Genomic DNA, 24913 nt, shown 5'->3' with positions numbered 1-24913 from the left:
TCAGAATTGTCAATGTATGTGTCAACAGTTGGCCCTAAGTGAAGTTGGCTTTTACATTTATTGATATTGATTAAAGCGATTTTCCATTTTGAAACTTCCCAGGCAAATAAAAATACATTTTTCTGACAGCCAAATACAGGACAAACTTAGGGAAAACAGCATGTAAAACTCTATATGAAACACTTCCAGGGGCACCTGGGTGGCTCAGTTAAGCATCTGACTTGGGCTCAGGTCATGATCTCTCCGCCCGTGAGTTCAAGCACCATGTTAGGCTCTGTGCTGACATCTCAGAGCCTGGAGCCTGCTTCAGATTCTGTGTCTCCCTCTCTCTGTCCCTCCCCTGTTCATGCTTTGTCTCTCTCTCTCAAAATAATAAACATTAAAAAAATTAAAAACAGAAACAAAAAAAACTTCTGGAGGTACCTGGGTGGCTCAGTCTGTTGAGCTTGTTGATTTTGGCCCAGGTCATGATCCTAGGGTTGTGAGATCAAGTCCCACACCAGGCTCTGTTCTCTGCCTTTTCCCTGGCTTGCACTCTCTCAAAATGAGTAAATAAACTTTAAAAGATTCTCTCTCTCCCTTTCCCTTTGCCTCTCCCCCATATACACACATTTTCTTACTTTCAAATCAAAACAAAACAAAACAAATACTTCTGTGACTGAGTAAAAGGAGAATAGAAGAATTTAAAATGCTTTATTTTTAATAGCAATAATTGCATTTCAAAATGACATAATTCACCATAAATCTATAGCTTATGGTAGGAAATATAAGTGTAAACAGCCTATATACACTTTATTGATACAATTTTATACACATAAATTTATATACTATCCAACAATCTCCAAAGAAAATACCTACAAATGTACTTGTTTAGACAGTAGACAACAGTTTTCAAAATAAATCAAAATAGAGATTTCCACTCCTCAGGTGCATATGGTGGAATTATATGTATGAAGATCAAATCTGAGGTATATAATACAATAAAGATATTTAACTTTGTTCCATGCCAGCCATGAGTGACAGTGCTAGAGATTCCACTGTGGAAAGAATAAAAATAAGGTTAAAAAAATAGGTTTAAATATTTGAAAATGTCTGAATAAGGTCTCAATGATTTCAGAATTGAAAGTATTTAGACTTTTCTACTTTTAATTAATATATTGATTACTTTAAATGTACAATAAAATGATGATTATTAAATACAAATTGAAAGAGTATGATTTATTTCTATTTCAGATCATTTTAATTTTGAAAACAAAAAGTCTGGGCATTTCACTGAACAAATCACTCTTGTCCGCTATGTCACAGAATTTGGAGTCAGTTCATAACAAACTTGCATAACAATCGCCCAATGCAAAAATGGACAAATGCATCAATGTTTCCTCTAACACATTTCTAACAGTATTTTTTTAAATGTTCAGCTACTCTTAATTAGTACATTATAATTGGAATATGTAGAAAAAAGGAAGAGATTAACCCTGTGTACTTTTCCAAAAAAAATAAAAAGGCTGTGTAAAGACGGGAATGCAAACTGGTGCAGCCACTCTGGAAAACGGTATGGAGTTTCCTCAAAACATTAAAAACGGAACTACCCTACAACCCAGCAATTGCACTACTAGGTTTTATCCAAGGGATACAGGTATGCTGTTTCAAAGGGGCACATGCACCCCCATGTTTATAGCAGCACTATTGACAATAGCCAAAGTATGGAAAGAGCCCAAATGTCCACAGACAGATGAATGGATAAAGAAGATGTGGTGTATATATACAATGGAGTATTACCCGGCAATCAAAAAGAATGAAATCTTGCCATTTGCAACTATGTGGATGGAACTAGAGGTCATTATACTAAGCGAAATTAGAGAAAGACAAATATCATATGACTTCACTCATATGAGGACTTTAAGATACAAAACAGAGGACTATAAGGGAAGCAAAAATAATATAAAAACAGGGAGGGGAACAAAACAAAAGAGACTCATAAATATGGAGAACAGAGAGTTGCTGGAGGGGTTTTAGGAGGGGGGATGGGCTAAAAGGGTAAGACCCATTAAGGAATCTGCTCCTGAAATCACTGTTGCACTATATGCTAACTTGGATGTAAATTAAAAACCAGACAGATAAGCTATATTGAAGCACTGAGAAAATACTGTTTGATGTGTGACAGATTTTGAACATGTTAAAAACTACAACAAAGTTTCACAGAAAACTAAGCAATTGAGTAAAGGCAATTCTGGGGGAAAAATGTATTAGAAAGAAAACAAAGTACGTTACTTGGTTTATCTAGTCCACAGAACAATTTTTCATGGTCAAGATAAATTCTGGCTTCATTTAACTCAAAAATTTTTTATATAACTACATTTAAAAAATATTTTTTATTGGGGCGCCTGGGTGGCGCAGTCGGTTAAGCGTCCGACTTCAGCCAGGTCACGATCTCGCGGTCCGTGAGTTCGAGCCCCGCGTCGGGCTCTGGGCTGATGGCTCGGAGCCTGGAGCCTGTTTCAAATTCTGTGTCTCCCTCTCTCTCTGCCCCTCCCCCGTTCATGCTCTGTCTCTCTCTGTCCCAAAAATAAATAAACGTTGAAAAAAAAAAAAAAATTAAAAAAAAAATATTTTTTATTAAAATAAAATGCACTGTTTTATCCACTTGAAAAAAAAGACTGTGCAAAGAGCTTTTAGTTTAGATATTTGTTCTACAAATACAAATATCTAGTTTGCCTTTGTTCTACAGATGAAACAGCTCTCTTCTTGTGACACAATCTCTGTGCTTCACACTGCATTCTGAACTGTCATGCTTGCACTTTCCTGTGTAAGAGGCAGCCATGGGAATTTTTCAAATTGCTAAAAAAATGCCTATCTTTTGAAAGGAATAGTTACAAAGGCTACGTATAAATGTAAAGTATGACTGAGATCTATTTTGCCTTCTGCTTTACCTAATAATGGTTCTAGAAATCCACTGGTATACCAAATCACATAGTAAAAAGCAGTATCTTTAGTCTCAGTGTTTTACATCTCATATTCACTCACCAACTGTAATTCTGAAAAAACAAGTCAAAGCATGGCACAAATGCTGGGGGACTTTCCAGGTTTGAAATGGTGAAAAGTTATAATTTTTCATGAGATTAGTACCAAAGCAAGAACATGCAGACTTAGCTACAAGAAAATATAAAAGCAGTAAAAATTATTTTAACATGGTATACTCACGATGGGGAAAGGATCCTCTACAGACAGCTTTGTTTAAAATGGTTACAATAAACATATGGCAGTTTTTAAAATCAGACTCCATTTTCTCTATAGATTCCATTCTAGGAAAGAAAGTAAATTTTAACTTAAATAAGTGCATAAAGTGTTAATACATAGGCTACAAAATATCTTTGGGATAATTTCAAATGTACTTTCGCTAAATTTCCTAAGTCTAAAGATTATAAAATAGAAAATTTCCTGCCCCACTTCAAAATAAAAGCTTTCCAAATGTTTGAAGGAAAGAGTTATTAACACATAAAACTGTGCTGTTGTGGGGTCGCATTGAATTCTGGAGTTGGGATGACTGGGGGTGTTCCCTTTTACATTACACATTTCTGTATTTTCACTTTTCACAAGCATATCTTCTTTTTGAAACAAAAAATACATTAAAGATACAAAACCCTATATTAGAACATACATTAGGAGAGAACGCAGAGGACACTCACATGCCCACATCCAGCTTCAGCACAGCCCAGCCCTGCCATACTGTGAAGCACATTTGAAACATCACAGCCCTTCAGTCATAAATATTTCAGTGTGTATATAGTAAAGATAAAGACTCCTTTTAAAACAGCCACAATACCATTTTCTTGAAAATACTTAATGATTTTTTAATATCATCAAATAACCAGTCAGCTTTTGAATTTCACATCGCTTTTGCAATTTTTCACTCTTCTGCTTCAAGTCTGAATCAGGGCCAATTAATTTCCATAAACTGTAATGGCTGATATGCTTAAGTCCTCCTCACTCCCTGTTTTTGTCTTCACAATTTACTTATTGAAGAAACTGAAACAGTTCAATTTTAGCCAAGCATATGCAGGAGTGTTATTATTTTCTCCTCCATCTCACAGTGATATGGAAAGAAAAATGTTCTTTACACACTTTGAGACACCCATAATAAAACAAATAAGACTTTTATTTTCATCCTTTTTCATAATATTTCAATTATGAATTTTACCTACACTCTTAGTTTCTTCATACAGACAAAGACTGTAGACACAGCCATAGACTGATATAGCCATAGACTAAGATTTTAAATTAGATCATAAACTCTCCCCTTTTTACTGACTAGTACAAGCTATTATTTCAACAGCCCAGTCAACCAGACTTGTATTTTTATTTCTGAGAAGTAACACAGGCATCATCATTACATTAATTTTATGAACAAGACAAGGACAAGCTACTGAACTGTACATTCAGGTTAACAGTAGAGGATGGCACTCTACATAGGAAGAGCAACAAGCTCTGAGCTCCACAACTGTACTCTGACTTCAGGGCATCTGTCTTTCTATGGGACTCTGGACTATAATCTACCGTAACATCCAGAATTTGCTTTAAAATGATTCAGCAAGTATGAACAGGGGTGTGTGGTAAACACAAAACAGAACTGGTCATTGCTGGTAACTGCTGAAATGGGGTGATGGGCAACCAGGGTTTGTTACGCAGTTCTCTCTACTTCTGTATATGTTTGAAATTCATAATTAATAAAACCTATACAAGAATACATGAATGCAACCTAAGAATATTTATTTGTTCTAATTTAAATTTTCATATTTTTCTGGTTTTACCGTTCTTAAAAAACTGCACTTTCTTGATGCTGCCTAGTTAAGGTGAACACATTCAATTCTTCCCTTAAATATAAGTGATATATGATATATTGCCAAGATTGAGAAAAAGGGCTCCCAGAATGCATTTTTTAAAAAAAGGCATTTCTTCTTTCTCTCATTAGTGGGGTGGCTCACTGGCTCAGTTCGTAGAGCATGTGACTCTTGATCTCAGGGTCATGAGTTCAAGCCCCATGTTAGGCATAGAGCTTACTTTAAAAAAAAAAAAAAAAAAAAAAAAGGCTTCCAGAAAGAAGCCAGTTAAAAGGGAAGCTGAAATGGTCACAAGCTACATACTTACTGCCATGCCCCTAGGCCTGCTTGCCAACCATCCGCAAACATGAGAGCCAAATTCAGTACCTTCATGATGGCTTCTTTCACAAAACTGACCTGGAGATCAAAGCCACAGAGAGAACACAGGCTCTGTAACTATGTTTGGATACTGACACCAACACTTTAAAAGACTGCCTTGAATCAAATAAAGAAGGGTACTAGGCTCTGAATAAGTGCACTTGGAATCAGATATGGAATCAGGTCACACATCTAATGCACCTATGATACCGGGAGTATTACCAGCAGAGTCTGACCAACAAAGCAAGTGACCATTTCCTGGGATGGCCATTTAAGTTCACCAACGAAAGGGAGTAAGTAATTCCAATGGCTATAAATTGACTTAATCCCATATATTCTCACTAAGCTGGATGTACTTCCTGACTAAAACACTATTATTCCACAACTGCAGACACAATTTTCCAATTGAATCCAAGCACAGAGCAGGGTGCAGATGATCACAATACAGTTCTCATTTGTTTCTCTCAGGTATAATTTCTAGTAGTATAGTACACATACTTCATTTGACCTGGTCATTTCGTAACGAATATCCTTAAAATTCCAAAATACAGAGACAACCTCCCTTGACCAGCTTCCTTCCTGCCTCAACTGGCCAAATCTGCAGGTGACATCTCATGTACCTTTTCTCTCAGCAAGCATCGATCATGGATGGTGGACAAATATCTATAGTGAATTTTAATCAACTGATCTAAATCCTTGGCTTCCTCGACTTGATGTTGAAACTCTAGTCCTGTGCTGTGAAGAATCTTGGAAGAGAAAGATGAAAAGTTTAATTAGCAGACTTCTTTGAGGACTTGTATGCCAGACACAAAACTTATTACCAACCTCTTCTATTCCTCTCAAATTCTTTCTTCAATAATTACAACTGTAAAACTCACAAAGTACCTTCTTTAAAGGTTGAAATTCTTATCCTAGAATAATGGTAGATGCCAGTCCTTTAGGAAATCCATTTGCATGGTAAATGAATGCCTTACTTTGGACTAGCAGACTGTTTCTGGTGGGGAGGGACAAATGCACTGATTAAAAAAAAAACAACAATAACAACAACAACAATTATCAGGTAAACTGAATTTATATGTTTCTTTTTTTTTTTTAAGTCCCAATGTTTATATACTGGTCTTTCTTTAAAAGGAGCACAGATGTTCTTCAACTAGAAAACAAGAAACAAATTAAGCAAAAAATTAAACTACCAATTACTCTCAATAATTAAGGGCTTAAGGCTGGCCCTCTGAAGGCCACTAATGCATGGTAAACAGAGAGTACCTCTGCCATATGCATCATGTCTAAAACACAGGCTTCAAAGTTTCAATTCTTTCAAATAAAATGAGTTTCAGAGCTTCTATACCAGAATGACTACAAATTAGTTTTTTAAAGCAACCATTTAAAATCCCAAATGAGGGGGCGCCTGGGTGGCTCAGTTGGTTAAGCGGCCGACTTCGGCTCAGGTCATGATCTCGCGGTCCGTGAGTTTGAGCCCTGCGTCAGGCTCTGTGCTGACAGCTCAGAGCCTGGAGCCTGTTTCAGATTCTGTGTCGCCCTCTATCTGACCCTCCCCCGTTCATGCTCTGTCTCTCTCTGTCGCAAAAATAAATAAACGTTAAAAAAAAATTAAAAAAAAAAAATCCCAAATGAGTACTGTCTTCCAACAACACTGCCACTATTCAAATATCTGAACTCTTCTTCCAGACTTCCTCTAGATCTGGTTTTAAGATGTGTAAGAGAGTAGTTTCACTTACTTTGCAATGAGTTGCCTCTTGTTTTTAAGAAAAAAAATAATCTGGCTGCATCTCTCTCCTTATATACCACACTAGCCTGACAGATTTTTTGGCTGTTATTAAAATTTGAAGCCATTTTCCAGGGGCAGATCTGTTAACCACTAATAAAGTTTAGAGGGCTATCCTACAAGTTCTAAAGGTGATTCCAAAAGAGGAGCTCTGGGTATGCCTCTTCCAAGAGGCTGCTGGACAGGAGGGACAGGAGTCTCAAGATACACATTCTGTGGAATATTTAAAAAAATATTTCCCTCCACTGCCATGTTATTTTATGATCAAATATTTCATATGTGCTATTTTCACACTTACAGTCTACAAGTATTTTGTGGGCTTTTTACCTATAAATATATCACAAGTAATCCAGACACAAACCCTGGTCATGATGTAGTTGTGTAAGCTGTTCACAAAGTGCATGAGCTTCACTCTCAAGAGGAACATACGATGAATCTGTTGTCTTACTGTTTCCTTCTGTGGTCCAAATTGAACAGTTGTGTCTTCTTCACATAAGAGTCCTTCTCTGAACTGTGGTTTTCCAGCAGTACTAGTTAGCTCTGCATAAGATGCAAAATCAGAGTAGGTGGGAAGAACATCTACTCAGGCCCCACCCATACCACTGCACAGGGGTGGGACTTCTGGTGTCATCATCAACCCGCAAAGGGCACTCTACAGGAGTCACATCAGGGACCATGCCTTCAGTGTCTCTGGAAGGTAAAGCAGTGAAAAGTTCCCCCATATCACCTTGATTATCACTGTCATTTAAATTTAAATGCAAAGTCCCAATAACTTGTCATTAAAAATTTTTGCATAATTTAAGAATATTTATTCTGGCTGAATTCCTAATCAAGTTGCTATATTTCAGGTTGACTGCAGTACTAATTCCCTGGTATTTCATTCAGGGAAGTTAATTCTGACATCTGTAAAACTGTTACTATAAATACTTGTCATCTGGGCACTTGTATATACATAAAAAATGACCAAAGATCACCTACTTCTTTTTTTCAGGGCTAAAATTAAATTATAATTTATCTGTTGCAAACAAATCTTACCACCGAATAGTAAAACATCCAGACTATATTTTGCCCATTTTATCTGCAATAAGAGAAGGAACACCTGATTATAAATTTTCTGACATTCCAAACTTATAACAATATCCACAGGCCATGGGATCTATGAAAACAAAAACAGAAAATTAGAGTAGAAAGTAACCTATTACTTGCACATTATAATTTTAATAGAAAACAATGTTCTTACTAAATGTATTAGCACATACCTTGTAGCTCAAGGTTAGACCATCTAAGATATGAACAGGGAGTTTCTTCTTAGTTGTGTCAACATTTTCATAAGATATAGACAGACTAGATAAAGAAATTTCAGTTTTAGTTTGAAAATTCTATGCTCACATAAAAAAAAACTCTAAAAAACCACTAGCATTTTACCATTTATTTTATTTACATATTTCAAAGAAGACATATTTCATAAAAGGAATGCAAATATTTAAATAAAGTGCTATTTTCTAGCCTATATTCCAGAATAAGAATTTGGTTTTAGAAGAGGGGCAAAGTTTTTAAACAATGGGTTTAGCTATGAAAAAGAGACTCTTAAGTGTAGTAAGTTAATTAGGAAAAAAGATGAAGTTGGGGAAAAAAATATAATGGTAATAGGTTGGGTGCTTAATTAGGATAAAATTCAGGCTACAGGCTCAGAAGATGGACACTCTGCTGAAGATAGTGGGGGGGAGGTTGCTCTCCTTGCCTTGAAGAGTGTGTATGCAAGTGTGTTAACAAGAATGGGGTCTGCTTCCAAAGCAAAGGTGTTGCACACTGCTTCATCCATTCTTTCCTAATGATGCTTTGAAAGTAACCCTCACTAGAAATAATCAACAAATATGCAAGGAAATGTCCTTGCACCAGGCACTACGTGGGCACTTAAGTGCCCTTACTCATTTAATCCTCAGAGTAGTCCTGTCAGAAGACTAGGAAATGATGTAACTCTCCCACAATTATAGGGGCACCAAGTGATGAAACTGGAATGCAGACCATGGAAGGTTTAAGTGTACCATGGAGGTGGGGAGGCAGCCTTACAACTAGAGATGGAAAACGTAGCATGTGACTTATAAATTAACCAATTCATTCCATGTCACAGGCACTAGTCAGAATTTTTTTAGCCCATAAATTTGTTACATGTGTATCCACTAAGTACTCAGAAGGCACTAACTGAATACGTTATTTGTCATCACCATGCCAAGCAGGTGAAAGAAAGTCAATCCCTCTCCTTAGAGCCCAGAGCAAATCACAAAGCAGATATAGGGTGCTACACCAATCCAAGCCAGGCAGGACTTTGTAGGAAAGCAGACCATTGCCAGGCCATGCAAATGGAAGTGCACATAACTAGAGGAAGCTATGAAGCAGGGAAAGTATAGCTCTTGGGCAAACCAGAAATATTCTGAATCCCTGAAATGTAAAGTGTGGTAGGAGAGAAAACATGATGTGTCTATATGTGTACACATACTAGAAATGAGGCTGAGAAATGAACCAGACAGTAAAAGCTTGCCCTCTCATGAGAAGCAGCTCCCTAGACAGATCTCCTTTTGTACCAATGACTTTAACTTAAGAAACAGAAATAGAAATTCCTAAAAGTAGAAAGTAAACTAAAACAAATGAACTTGACCCTACATTAAGTTGGTAGCATAATCACATGGAGAATTATTCCAAGTGACCTTGAAATACAGTATTCTGATGGCTTGATAGTAGAGGAAGAGAAAACAATCACAAGCATTAATTTAAACTCTCAGTGGGCTTGTTGCTATTATTGTCACTTTGGAACTGTTACTTAGAGAATAAAACCATTAATTATATCAATGTATTAGTAAGCACTCAAGGGAAGAAATACAAAGGAAAATCAAAGAAGTGAAAAATGAATCTTTAATATAAATTGGAAATATCAATATGAGCTTATGATTTTTTCTTCCTACGTATTTCCCAGCTCTGTCAACTGAGAAAGTCCAGAAGTACTGACAATCCAATACTGATGAACACTCTGGCACCAGATCAAGGGCTTTTTAAGCCATCAATTAAATGGGACTACTGCTCCTAGCAGGAGGTGCACAAGACAAGCCTGGACATCTAGTCCTGAAAGTAAGAATGCTCTCTGAGATTACTAGGGCTGAATGAAGGGTCTCCCTCTGGGTGAAAATGAGACAGTCTGAGCAACAAAAATAACTGTAATAGACTGCAACATATTAAATACAACAAGTTCATGAGTTTCTGCTGGTAGTGAAAAACAACTTTCTCTAGCTCCCTCTGGGGATTGCTGGGTACCAATTACTTCTTATGGAAAGAATCCAGCTGTTACACCCTGCTTTTACTAACCACATAACTGATGAAAATTCTGCTTTTATAGAAGAATTAAAGGTAATAAGAGTGACAAAAATAAAAGAAATTAAAAATAAAAATAATCTACTAAGTAGTAGGTTGGGAACTTGGGTGTGGTTGTAAGAGAAAGAATGCTTTGTCTGGCATGTAATGTTAATTATTATGACTATTACTTTTGAAGGACCATTGAGGGAGCTGAGAAAGAGAGCTGAACAGGGACATGGAACAGGAAAAAGGATTGCCAAGCAGTGTACAAGATGAGTCTTTGCTTCACAAAGATTTGATGGCACCAACCCACAGACCTGGGTGAGTTGTTCAGCAGGCATACTGACAGGGAGAAAGGGTTGATTAGCTCCACAGTTGGGGATAAGCTCACCTAACGGTTTGAAAACATGCAACTCTGCCCATTAAGAGGTGGAATCTATTTCCCACCACTGAACCTAGCTGGCCTATGACATGGTTTGACCAACAGCATGTGGTAGAAGTGAAGGTCTATGAGGCCTAGAGCTCAGGCCTCAGCAGGCCCTGAGAATTTTGCTCGTTTCAAAACACTGCCTAAGACTCGTATGTAAGAAGGCCAGTGCATTTGGCTGGAGGGTGAGGCCAGTGGGCAGAGAAATTCCACACCCAGTGGCTAACACTGTCCTATGAGGCAGGACATCAGACCCTGACAGCCTACATGGCACCAGCTCATCATCACTTCTTGCTTAGTAGGTTAAGTCATGTAGCTACCTTCGGCCTCAGTTTTCTAATATGAAAAATAATGTTAAAATTCATAGGGTTAGTGTGAGGAATAAATGATATATATAAGAATTCACAGAGGAGTTATTACACATGGATTGTTTTATATTATTTAAAATAAAAAGGTGATATATTTTACCGTGAACTATCTTCAGGATAACGTTGTCCTACTGCTTCCTGAAGCTGAACATTAAGAAAAGACACATTCTGCCAGGTTTCCTTTTCTCTTATTTTATCAAAAATTGATGTGTAGAAGTCATACATGGTATCTCCACCTTCCATTAAGAAAAAATTTCTCATGGCCTGCAAGTACTCAACCAATCTAAATGGAGAGAAAATAAGCTACAGAAAGATCTTACACTCATGAGACAGAATTTTAGATCAGTAGCAGATTTTGTACACTACTAATTTTGAAAGAGTTTTACATTCTACATTTACTAAAAACAGAAATACAACAAACAAACAAACAAAAATCCCAAAATACTAATACCTCTTAGAGACTTTTAAAATAATAAAAATAGTATATGTTTGCCTTTAATAGAAAGAAATGTTACTTTTCTATAACACTGTAGAAAGATGGCCAAAGTAAAAAAAGTGTAACCATCTAGGGGCTCCTGTGTGGCTCAGTCAGTTAAGTGTCCAACACTTGGTTTCAGCTCAGGTCATGATCTCACGGTTCATGGGTTCGAGTCCCACATCAGGCTCTGTGCTGACAGTGCAGAGCCCGCTTGGGATTTTCTCTCCCTCTCTCTCTGCCCCTCCCCTGCTTACTTGCGCACATGCGCACTCTCTCTCAAAATAAATAAAATAAACTTAAAAAAAAAAAAAGTGTAAAAAAAAAAAAGTGTAACAAACTAGTCAGTCCAAATCCTGCTATTCATAGTGAATTTCTACTGTTAATATTTGGGATATTTCTTTCTAGTCTTTTTTTTCTATGCATTTGAAAAAATATAGTTCCCACTGTATTATATATCCTTTTTAAGCTTTAAGAACATTTTACATTATTTAAAACTCTGGAGAAACATAAACTTTATAAAGTTCATACATGACAGATTTGCCAAAGCTTATATGGATATGCCATTTTTATGGATATGCCATAATTTAAAGAACTGGTCATCTATTACTAAGTAATTTCATGTTCTTCCCTCTGACAGCAAACTTTCAGATGGGCATTTTTGTGCAACAAGCTTTTTCTGTATTTCTTTCGGGGTAGAGTCTCAGAAATAAAGGATTAAATTTCACAACATAATGGTGTGAAACACAGATGGCTAGTTGATTCTCTCAAAATTATTCATTGCATACTCATTTCCTACTTTATTAAAAATTAACTTGAAACATAGGTTTTAAAATAATTTCAATTGTTCTTAAAGTGCAATAAACTACTGACTACTTCCAAAATTAAACTACTCCTTTATACCTGTAGTCTTTTTTCAGAGTTTGCATGAGGTTTCCACAGCACTCGAGATACTGCTTATCAATATGAGGATAGAGGCAAGATCTCAGTGTTAACTCAAAAGTCTGGCATGTCACAGATTCTGATGATCTATCCACACATATATCTTCACCAGCAAACTTCTCATGAAAGTCACTCTGTTCCAAATACAGCCTTTAGGATAAAAACGTGAGTCTTTTTTTTTTTTTTTTATGAGCTGCTATCAACAGAATTCCCTTAAAAGCAAAACTCCAGAGTCCAATTTTTACCTTTAGTCTTAAAATTACCAACTATTACAGAAAGAAACTCCCCCCGCCCACCCCAAATATCCTTTAAGTGAAACAGTTTTTCAACCACTTCTGCCTTAAGGGTCAAGTACTGAGTAGGTCTTTTTAGCCACTGCGTCTCAGGCAGTATATGAGGTGAATAAGGGCAATGCATTAGACAGTAAGGCATGGTGCGCCTAAAACCACCTAAGGGCCAAGATACATTTTAAGTAGAGTGTGTGTGTGTGTGTGTGTGTGTGTGTGTGACATGCTTGCACAAGACCTAGACTTTCAGAAGTATCTTCTGTATGAGTAACAGCAACTCCCCATGGGTGTAGGACACAAGGTAGTCTATGGACTTTCACAAACAAGGAGGCCAAATTGAACACAGTGCCCTCTTGCATTCCATTCATTAGAAAGGATAAGCTACAAAGGTTTTTATTTTTAAGGCTGGAAAGCCCTAACTAGCAGAAATTAACAGTTACTAAATACTGCACAGATTCTGCCATTTCAATTATCTAAAATCTTGCAGCTTTGTATCACCTTGCAAAGTTAATTGCCAGCAGGGGATCGTGAACATCATCCAGTTCAAGATGCCTTTCAGCAATGGACTGCATCTTAATTAGGTTCTCTTTGGTAGCCTGCTGCTCAGTGAGGACCTGTGCAGTGGAATCTTCTCCATGTCGAAGACGCGACTGTACAGATTCCAGAAACAGGGTATACAAGCTTTTTCTCTCTGCATCTGAAACAAAGAAATATGTTTGGTGAACTATATTCCTGTAAATAATATTAAGTAGCATTAGGTAGTTTTATCCTAATATAGTCTGGTATTTTTCCTTTGGCCTATGAGAGTTTATCCCTGTTTCTTTACTTCCACAGTACAGTACAACTAAATACTTTTATACCCTGTTAGATAATTGCAAAGTTCATAAACATTCAAAGTATGAGCTAATTTTTTCTGAACAGAGTAACACCCTAAGTAGGGTGCTTAAAAGTTAAGTTACCACCATACTGGACAGCACTATAATACTTATAGGAGTCATAATTTCATTGGGGAAAACACTTTTGACAGTGGTCCCGAAAGCTCATTACATTTTATTATTCAGTCAAAAAAGGAAATATTCCACAAAATGAAAATATTATTTAAAGTAAATACAACAATTCAAAGTAATGTAACATTAAGGTGATTTAAAAACAATTAAGGCTATATATACACCTTTCAAATCTTTTTAGTCAGTTGTTAAAAGTTGAAGTATATTGCTTAAATTGTATCAAAAAAGGCCATAAATTATATCAAGATTTTCTTGAAATCTATGATCAAGTCTAAACTGCTAACCAACAAATTCATATCTGCCAGGGTTTACATTTATGTCCTCAACAGCTAAATGCTGCACTGCATTAAGAAATGCTAGAGATTTATTTTTTAAATGACCAGTTCTAAGGAATCCAGACTAAGGAAAAAGCATGTGGAACTTATCATCACTGCAATCACTGCCTTTGAAACAGTGCTAAAAGTTTCCACTGAGGATAATCTTTTCAATTAGGAGCAGTAACAAGGTGATAATTTCCATGAAAGTAAAAGGCTTTGATAATTTTCAAACTACAAAATAATTACATATTTCAGGTTGACAAAAATGAAGACAGAGTAATTGCCCGAATGCTGAGGGATACATGGAAAAGGAACCTTTTACCTCTGGCTGTGTCCTGGCACGTGGTGCTCTTTGCACATTGTAGGTTCTTCAGCAGCTGCATTGACTTGCCAGCCATAATTATCTGCTTAAGGACAGGTTTGAGGAAGGACACCATGGTATGCTGCCTGCTGGAGGGCCCCTGGTCACTGCCAGAACTTGCACTAGCATTATCACTCATTTTTTCTTCATTTTCTGTCTTTTCCGATACGCTGTATAGTGTGTAAGTTGCATACCAAAAGTCTCTGTGATTTACTGGAACATTTTTGTTTCTATAGAGATTCAAAAGAATTTTAAACTTCAACTTTACTTCCTTAAAAACAACAGTGTATCTGTTTTAGCTTAGGCATGTTGTCCAGACATTCCAAAACACAATAATATCAATTATTAGTAATATGAAGCAATCTTCAGGCAAAATGGGGCAGAGGTTTTATCTGACTTCAGTTTAACAGAAAAGTGGATAAATACTCTGAATGACACAGGTAAAATTTAAGTAAAAAGTTGTGGGGAATAAGCTTAGAAATTTCCTGGGCTTATACCAATGGGTTAACAAGGCATAAAGAATTACAAAGCCATAGGATGCTCACACCTTGGTTTGGGTAAACAAGATTAGGTAAATAAATATAGAGAAGGTGGGGCAGAAGCCCCAATATAGAACATATGAAATAAACAAGATTAGATATTCAGGGTGGAAGCACCCCCCAGTTTAGTAGTATAGCAGAAGGCTGCTTTCACAGGAGGAAAGGAACAAGTTAGGTAAACAGATAAATTGGCCTACAGACTGTTGGGCTGCAGCTGAAGCAGCCTGGAGAGATGATTAACAAAAGAAAGGTGCCTCGTTAACTCTGAGGTTATTTCCCCTACCAGTCTCATCCCCTAGGCTAGCTAAGATAAACAAAGGTGGTGCTTCATGTCTGCTGTAAACAACCTCCTGCCTGACTGCCCTGGTGTCAGGATTTTGCTTTGTATTAACCCACACCCCTAACCCCAAATATCTTCAAGACTCCCTTCCCCTCACGTCTACAAGTTAATGTTCACAGATTCAGTCTCTCTTTGTGCATGTCCATCGCCATGTTTGTAAGCCTTCTGATCTTAATAAAAACGGGGCAAGGACCCTTATTTGGGGCTCCTGTCTTCCAGGATATTAGCCATCTCTTGCTTTTCATCCTGCGTCCTGCTCTTTTGCTGGCCAAAAGAGAACTTCAGACTTAGAGTCTATGACAAAAAGTTTCTTGAATTAGAATTAAACAAAATATGATTACTTTGATTCTCTTTAGAAGTAGAATAAAAGTTTACCGATTTTGCCATTTCCTATAAAAGTAATCTCTACACTTCTACATTTTTTCGTCCCATACAGATTCTTAACTGAAATGCTTTTAACAATCAAATGATGGTCACTCACCACCCTTTAATAACAGCCAGAATCCCATTTTCACAAAAATTACCATGTAAGATCGATGAAAAACGATATAATAACAGACATGAGATTCAGTTAAAGAAGGCTAGCTAATTTACATCTGCAGTGTATAAGCAGGGTTACCTTTTCAGAGTTGTAAGGACTTAACAGTCTCCTTTCTGATGAGTTAAATGGATAGCTATCCATAAAAATCACACATCTAAACAGAGTGCATAACTTAAAAGTGAGTTAAGAGAGTTCTACATTTGCAGTTTGTATGATTCTGCTCAGAAACATCAATTAACTGAAGGGGAAATCATAAGTGAATTATGATTTTCCTTAATTGTTTTCCTAAATATTTTATTAAGAAGGTTAAAAAAGCCAGCTAATTTGGAAAAATAAATGTATTCGAGGCATATTCCGTAATACTTTCAAATCTTTTATCCTACTGATTAATTTATAACAGCAATTAGTTGAAGCCACTTATTATCACCTAAATTCCCTCTTTAGGAAGCAATATGCCTTTTACCATACCAGCCAACCATAAACACACTATCATTTAAAAAGCAGAATTTGCTAAGGAAAGCTGTGAACTGACATAAAGCTTGGGAGACATATTTTTGGCTGATTCCTGACATCTTCTATAAAAATTCAATACAACTTGTTTATGGTAAAAACATAGTCTGTCACTGCACTGGTCTCCCTCAGTATCACCTGAACTACAAAAGTGCATTATTTTCCTGTGAGAGAAAAAAGGTATGAGCAGCACCCCAGGTCTCCCGAGCTGTGTGTAGGACCCAACCTCTGGATGATGAACTCCCTAGCGCAGTCACATAGGTGCCCATGCACGATCCACTCGTCCACAATCTGCAGGTAGGGTCTTACTGTTTCCACCCAGAGAGAGAACAGCAGGGAGACCTGAGGACAGAGTGTGCACAATCAACTATCAGAACCCCCTTGTCTCTGGATAAAATGAAGTTTAAACATTTCTGAAACACCTTTTCAAAAGTAATTGTTTTTTGACAAAAAGAAATTAAAAATCCAAAACATATTCTATAAAATCCTTATGAAAACTCACCTAAATATGAGATGACCATATTGTCTGTAGTCCATACCAGGACTCTCTTGAGAGTGAAAGTTAAAGAGGAACAACAGTTCTAAGTAGGATAGTCCAAACTGAGGCACGCTTATCCTATCTAAAGCACACTATTAGCAAAATGTCCATTTGGAATGAGGAAATGATTTCATTCTACTATAGTTCCAAGTAGTAAAAAAAAAACTGCATAGCTGAAAGAAATCAACCTGTTTTATACTGAACTGCAGTATCAAAATGGTGAGAAAAGTTACATCACCAAACTAGGAAATATACCTAGTGCATGTGTATCCAAACATCCAAACAAAATGTGTATCTGACCAAACAAACCTGCAGTTCTCTAGATTATAAATCACCAGTTAGATTTGTATTTTTAAAAATTGTGACAAAAAACAGGTAACACAAAAATATACTATCTTAAGCACTTTAAAGTGTACAATTCAGTAGTGTTAAGTATATTCATATTGTTGTGAAAACAGATCTCTGGCATGTTGCAAAATTGGAACTCTGTACCTATTAAATATCTTCTCTTTTCTCCTCTCCCCAGTCCCCGGCAGCCACCATTCTACTTTCTGTTTCTATGAATTTGACTACTCTAGATACCTTATATCTATATAATCTATATCTATCAAATCTATTAAGATTTGTATTTTTATTCAAGGAAGAGTTGCTGCAAATATCTATAATAAGTCAGCTAGGCATTTTTCACATCTTGCTTTTATGCTTTGCTTTGTTATTGCTTCATCCTTCTGGTGACCTTGGCGATTAAAAGTAAGAAGCTAGTTTCCTGTAGCCCTGAATTTAGAAGCCAATTTTAAAACTCTGAAAAAACCAAAACCAAAACCAAAAACAAAACAAAAGGATGCCTGAGGTGGCTCAGTCATTTGAGTACCCAACTCTTGATTTCAGCTCCAGTCATGATCTCAGGGTCATGGGATTGAGGCCAGTGTCAGGCTTGTGCTGAGCGAGGAGCCTGCTTAAGATTCTCTCTCCCTCCCTCTGCCACTCTCCCCCACTCACACACTCTCTCTTTAAAAACAAAAACACCCTCTGAACAGCTGTCTGACACACGATTTAAGTACCATTTTTACAAAGAACTATATGACAGTCTATCCACCACTCCTTTGGCTGAACAGAATGGAGTCATACAACTTAGAAAGGACAAAAGTCTTACATACAGTTTGCTCAGAGGCTTCTCCAACAATGTCATATTCAAGAATGGCCTTGTACAGTGTGTTAAGCAGATGAGATGCCCGAACAACATTTCGAGTGTCAGGTGGAACTTCTGCTACTCCAGTACTAAATACTTTGTGGAGAACTTTGAGCTGAGCCAGTCGAGGTGACAACTTGTCCACCACTATTGCAAGAGTTATTGTAGTGTCTGCAAAATATCAAGGGATCAAACTCACTAGCAAGGAAGCATATCTGCATTCAGAATGTGATATAAAAGGTAAGTCATAGAAAGATATGGCGAACTGGAGGGTGGTGGGTTTTAATCTCATTTCATAAGGAGCTAATTTCCCCAAAGAAAAAACAACTCTGAAGAAAAATAATGTATAAAGTAACTGAATTTCAGGGAAAAGGAAATAAAAGTGATTCTTAAACTCGACTTCAATTCTTAACATAAAAATACAAATTAAAACTACACTGGGCAAATAAACAGATAACAGTTGACTACTGTTTTAGTGAGGGGATGGTTATTACAAAGGGGAGCAAGAGCCAGTTTTTTCATGGGATTGGCAGAGCTCCGTATCCTGAAGATGAAAGTGGATATACAAATATATACATGTGACAAAGTGTCACAAAACTATACACAAAGATATTACTCCTCTCCCCACAAAATATCAAGTACCTGCAAAACTGGTAAAACTCATGTCAGGTCTGCAGAGCAATTACATGTATTGTGCCAATGTCAATTTCCTAGTTTTGATAACATACTATATGCAAGGGTGGAAGTTATTGGGGAAGTTGGGTGATGAGAATACAGGTCTTCTGGGTACTATTTTTTGTAGTAGTTGAAAATAAAAGTGGTGGAGGGGAGCTGACACTGGTTACCATTTTGTAGCTGTCATACTGGTGATCAAAAGGTTTGACAGCACACTGTTGGTAAGAGTGTAAGGAAACAGGTATTCATATACATTGCTGGCAACTGTTCTCTGTGGAAAACCATGTGGTGATGTGTATCAAAATCACACATGCTATCACATACTCTTTAACTTTAGCAATTCCATTAACAATGTATGCTATAACTTGCAGCTCGTGTGTACAATTACATGTTAGTGGTTATCACTACAGCACTGTTGGCAATAGCAAAAGATCAGAAATAGCCTAAATGTTCATCAAAAGGGGATTGGTTGGGTGGTTGGGGGTGCCTGGGTAGCTCAGTCAATTGAGCATCCAATTCTTGATTTTGGCTGAGGTCATGATTCCAGGGTCATATGATTGAGCCCCGCATCAGGCTCTACACCAAGCATGGAGCCTGCTTGGGATTCTCTCTCTCCCTCTCTGCCCTTCTCCCCACTGCTTGCGTTCTCTCTCTCTAAAATAAAATTAAAAAGTCCACAACAAACAAAAGGTGATAAGCCTATTATACATTCATACATCTTTGTAAAAGAGAATTTGTAGAAAAGAATGAGGAGGCTCTTTACATTTTTGTATGATATAATCCTCAAAATTTAAATTAGAAAATAATTTGAAGAGAGTAGTTAACAGACTACAAGGTATGTATATATGAATATGCATTGCTTGCATATGTTTAAATTATTTCTGGAAGGATGCACAAGAAACTTATGACTTGGTTGCCTCTGGGGAGGGGAACTGAGTACTTGACTGGAGAAATAGCACAGAAAGAATAATTTCACTGTAAACTTTCTATAGTATTTGGATTTTTAGGGAATGGAATGGCTTAAAATACAAATTTAAAATGATTTAAAAATTATCATGATTATTACTTACTTGCAATAGAATTTTCAAACCTTTTATCAGTTAATAACCTAGATGGCATTCAAAATATGACTTATGTCTTATGAGTAGAAGGGAAGGACATTTAAATACCATTATTGATGATGTACTTCTCAATGTCTGTAAGTTCCTTTTTGAAACTAATAAAGTATTTGTACAGGGCCCACATGAAAGCCTGGTATGTCCTAAAGGGAGCTTCAGTCAACTTCTTGGGAAGAGAACCATTTCCAGGTAACATGCTTTCGGAGCTGTGCCCCATGACTTCATCGATGAATTCCTGGAGTCGAAACACAACTTGGCCATATGCTGCTATTTGTTCTAGCACTGATCGTAAACAGCTCTACAATAGAAGCAAACCGCAAACATGTGGTCTTCTATAAACATTCAAATTCATATTCTTTCACTAAAATATTTATTTTGTGACTGTTTTAAACACTATGCTTAGTAGGGAACAAAATGAATAGTTTTATACTCAAAGGAATACAAACATTAATTTCTACAGAATATAGAATTGTGGCTTATACTTTTTAAAAACACCTATAAGGTAAATAAATATGCTACAAGCAAAAAAATATATAGTATACAGCTTTCCAATATAGAACTGACAAAAAGCAGAACATGTAAATTGAAACTAAATGTGAATATAACACACACTATTAAAGAATTCTCTAGCATTGTAAAGATGCATAACTTAATTTGGTCTTTGGGACGTTAAGTAGATTTGATAACTAATTTTAATATTGCAAAATGTTCTAAAGTTATATAACCAGGGTTTACATAAATCCTTTTATTTAATTTTAATTAAAAAAATTACAAATAACTTACATGTGTCAAATGAGTTACTATAATACTGTTTCTCACAGTTACCTTCCCATCTATCAACTGATATATAAAGAGCTTTTTTACCCCTGAAAGTAACCTGAAATGAAATAAAAAAGATGAATGTACTTTAAATCTATAAAAATGTTCATTACAGTAATGCCTAAGAAGTTTTAACAAAAGATTCAAAATTGGGTGTTGGGGGCAAACAGGTCAGAGAATTAGAAAATAAGAGACATCAATCTTTTTATCTGATTAACTTAAGACTCAAGGGTATTTCAATATTATCTTACAGAGAAGTTGAAATAGTGTTGTTAAAGTATTTCCTCCTCTTTGTGATGGCCCAAACAGATTTCCCATTTTTAAGAAAGTCAATATACTTTTTGGTAGAGAGGACCATAACCTAGAAATCTCAGTAATACCAGCACTACATGTTGCATTTCTCATTTTCATTTTTGTGTGAACACAATCTAAAATCTTAGATTCCTGGTTTCCAGGTATATGACACAGGCTCTCATTGATAAACTCTTACCTATTAAGAGCAGTTAGCAAACCAGGAACCTTTCTTTGAACTCAGATATTAAAAAAGTAATGGTTTAATATAATTAAATCATATACTAAATTATTTAAAATGGGAAAGAAGCAAACATACCAAATTCTCATAATCTCCACAATCAATTCTGAAATATGGGTTACCCTGGACCCCAGGCTACCTGTAGGGGAGCACTAGAAACAGTTTTGGGTTAAACCCAAGGGCCTATTTTTAGAAAGCATGTAAAGAAACTGTGAATACTTTTCCTTATAAACTAAAATTCTGGCTTCTCACTAATAAAATCTTCTACACGAATACTTAGGTTAATAGATCTTACCATAAGGTTTCCCGAATAACCTGTGTCTCAGTAACAAAAACTCTGTCATCAGGAACATATAATGGGTCACTGCTATACAAGTGTTGGTCCCTATTAGACAGTAAACAACAAATGTCAATGAAAAGGTTTCTCATGAAGTAAAATTACATGCCTTAAGGAATATATGCATTTAGGGGAGACTGAGTGGCTCAGCTGGTTAAGTGTCTGACTCTTGACATCTGTGCTGACAGTGTGGAGCCTGCTTCGGATTCTCTCTCCCTCTTTCTGACACCCCCCGCCCCGCCCTTGTGTGCTCTCTTCCTCTCCCTCAAAATAAATAAACATTAAAAAAATATATATGCATTTAGTGGTAATTTAACAAGTAATTAATAAGGCAAATAAACATAATATGCTTTAAATGCCCTCCCATACTCATTTCTACATGTCAACTGTAATACTCTAAGAGAAGTACTTTGAGAATAATTCCAATTATTATATTATATATATATAATAATATATATATTATATTACATCTGAGTCAAATGCTTAAAACTGTGTATTGTTTGGGCAAATAGTAATTGTAATTTTGTAATAAGTGCATTAAAAGAGAAATCAAATAAATGGCCTAATTTAAACCAATCCACTCACTTCGAAAATAAGTCAAAAGACAGATTATAATTAAATAATTAATCTCATTTTAAAAATAATTAAATAATTTAAAACTATGTTCAATTAGAATTGTTTAAAAAAACAAGTTTAAATTTCAGGGAAGTACTCGATTTAAACCACAAATTTAAAGCAAATATTAAAATATCAAAGTTTATTCTATTAACACATTAAATGAAAAACTTAGCTTCTTACCAGACAGAGGCTAAATTGGAGTGCAAATGTAAACTATGAGGAAACCTTGAGGATCTGGCTGTCCAGTACTGATGAACAACATGCTGCTCCAGCCAGCTTCGGCCATTTGGCTCATCTACTGGAAGGATATTTAGTAAGTTTAAGTTATGAGCATTAACAAAGAAACACCTGATCAACTATGCCACAATTTTGGACTTATGGCCTTGTTCAAACATTCAACTGAAAAAGGCTCTTTAGAATATACATACAGGAACATATATACAAAATTTAATTAAGTATCACTGGCTATAAAATAAAAAAGTACTCAATTTTAAATAACCCCATGAATAATAGTTCAATAGTCATGAAAGAAATTGAAATGGTAACCAAAGATGCTCTCAAGAACCCTCAAACCCTGAGGGCTGGTGCTAAGCTTTAAAGAATTAGATATCTGGGGCACCTGGGTGGCTCAGTCGGTTAAGCATCCAACTCTTGGTTTCAGCTCAGGTCATGATCTCTCATGGTTCATGAGTTCGAACCCCTGGTCAGTGCTGCCACTGCAGAGCCTGCTTGGGACTGTCTTTCTCCCTGTTTATCCACCCCTCCACTCGTTCTCTCTCAGAATAAATAAATAAAACTTAAAAAAAAAACTAGATATGTTATTTGGGTTATAAGCTAATATAACATTGCTTCTAAAACCAGATAAAGACATAAAAAAAGTTCATCAAAGAATAAAAATGAAAAATTCTAAATTAAAAAATAGCTAACCCAGGGGTTGGCTCAGTTGGTGGGGCATGCAACTCTTCATCTCAGGGTCTTTAGTTTGAGCACCATGTTGGGTGTAGAGCTTATTTAAAAAAAAAAAAAATAGTAGTAAAAAATAACAGAACCATCATGGGAGTTCAGGAATTCAAGGATGATTCACTAACACAAAATCACACTCATTAAGTGTGGACATCATCCCTCTTAGACTAACATCCCTAAGACAACATCCCTCTTAGACTGAGACCCACTCCAGGAAACCTGCTCTCACTGCTGATGCTTCCTCTGCAGACTAGAGGCCTGGCCAAAACAGACACCATTAATTAATGTGTAACCATTAATGTGTCACAAAGAAAATACAAGATGTAAGAATGGACAGGAGACAAAATTGTCAATACTTGCAGATGATAATGGTCATCTATGTAAAAAACCAAATGGGAGGGGGGCCTAGATGGCTCAGTGGAGCATGCGACTCTTGATCTTGGAGTCAAGAGTTCAAGGCCCCATGTTTGGTGTAGAGCTTACGTTAAAAAAAGAAAAAACCTAATGGGGAGGGAGGTCCAAGATGGTGGTGTAGGAAGACTCTGAATTCCCCTCCACCCATCAACATACCAAATCTATACCTACATATGGAGCAATTTTGCTCAAAGAACTGAGGACTGACTGAACAGTTTCTGTATAAAAGACAGAGGTACCACATAGAGAGGGGTAGGAGAGACAGAAACATGGTAATGACAGGAACATGACCCCCAATGCTGTGAAATGCAGTGGTGAGGGACAGTACTGAGGGACCAGAAGATTTGCCCACCCTAGGACACAGGAAAAAGCTGCGGATTAAAGGGAAACTAGACTAGAATTGAAGGAAACCCATTTACTACCCTAGAGTGTCCACCAGTGAAGGAATAGCTAGAACTCTCTGAGTTGCCAGAGGTACTGGTGAACACCACTGTTTATGTTTCTCCTCAACCTTGATAGTATAGAGGGAAGCAGGGTCTGGGCACTCTAGGTGGCCTGCTACCTTGGTGAGTCCTGGGCCCCTAGCCAACACCAGTTGCAGTTACATACCTAAGATGGCACCACTGCCTCCAAACATCCCAGCTCTAGCCCTCCCAACAAAGCTACCCCAGTGTAGCAGGTAGTGGGACACCCCTAGCCTGCACTGACTATAGCTTCAGCCCTCTTGCCAAAATGGCCCTGATGTGGAGTATCCTGGGGACACCCTGGCCTGTGCTTGCTCTAGTGCCAGCTGTTATGACAGGGCCCCCTGCATGGAGCAGCCAGATTTGTGGCTGTTCAACTGGACCATCAGGGTACCCCTGACACAGACTGCCCCCAGATCTTCATCCCGCACCTGCTATATCTCCAGCCAGCCAGCCTACGTTTCCAGACATACAGTCTATGCAGGGGATGTTCCTATACATGACCATACCTTCAAGACTGGAAGACGTAGGTGTTCCACCTAATTCATAGAAACAAACACAGAAAGTGAAACAAAATGAGAAGGCCAGGGAATATATTCCAAATGAAATAATAAGACAAAACAACTTTTGAACTAAGTGAAACAGAAATGTAATCTAGCTGATAAAGAGTTGAAAGTAATAATCATAGAGATCCTCATGGGACTTGAGAAAAGAGTGGATGAACTCAGAACTTCAACAAAGGGATGGAAAATATAAAAAGAACCAATCAGAGCTTAAGAATACAATGACTGAAATAAAATAAACACTAG

The 24913-nt window shown here is 36.8% G+C and overlaps 1 protein-coding gene across 9 annotated transcripts in view; it reads right to left on the bottom strand.

The window, feature by feature from the left end:
- Positions 1–674: 674 nt before the first annotated feature.
- The window catches only part of TUBGCP5 (tubulin gamma complex component 5), a 67831-nt gene continuing 43592 nt past the window's right edge, over positions 675–24913 (bottom strand). Inside the window, exons 7-24 of one of the 9 annotated variants that reach the window (XM_086711311.1) lie at positions 24536–24643; positions 22444–22561; positions 21604–21693; positions 20741–20834; positions 20009–20255; positions 18133–18335; positions 16664–16779; positions 14469–14737; positions 13321–13519; positions 12497–12685; positions 11219–11401; positions 8238–8322; positions 8014–8056; positions 7340–7518; positions 5816–5941; positions 5146–5234; positions 3202–3302; positions 675–1037 (exon numbers count right to left, since the gene is read on the bottom strand). In XM_086711311.1, the coding sequence (XP_086567437.1) occupies positions 991–1037; positions 3202–3302; positions 5146–5234; positions 5816–5941; positions 7340–7518; positions 8014–8056; positions 8238–8322; positions 11219–11401; positions 12497–12685; positions 13321–13519; positions 14469–14737; positions 16664–16779; positions 18133–18335; positions 20009–20255; positions 20741–20834; positions 21604–21693; positions 22444–22561; positions 24536–24643 (2486 nt within the window). In that variant the 3' untranslated portion in view covers positions 675–990. Of the gene's footprint in view, positions 1038–3201; positions 3303–5145; positions 5235–5815; positions 6190–7339; positions 7519–8013; positions 8135–8237; positions 8323–11218; positions 11402–12496; positions 12686–13320; positions 13520–14468; positions 14738–16663; positions 16780–18132; positions 18336–20008; positions 20256–20740; positions 20835–21603; positions 21694–22443; positions 22562–24535; positions 24644–24913 lie in introns of those variants that run through there. The other 8 variants (XM_086711308.1, XM_086711309.1, XM_086711310.1 and 5 more) reach the window with 8 other exon arrangements.

Source organism: Puma concolor, chromosome B3 (genome assembly GCF_028749965.1).
Source record: "Puma concolor isolate L17-30 chromosome B3, mPumCon1.1.hap2, whole genome shotgun sequence".
NCBI classification, from domain to species: Eukaryota; Metazoa; Chordata; class Mammalia; order Carnivora; family Felidae; genus Puma; species Puma concolor.
The sequence above is the reverse complement of the archived record's forward strand: the minus strand, read 5'-3'. Positions and strand labels throughout refer to the sequence as shown.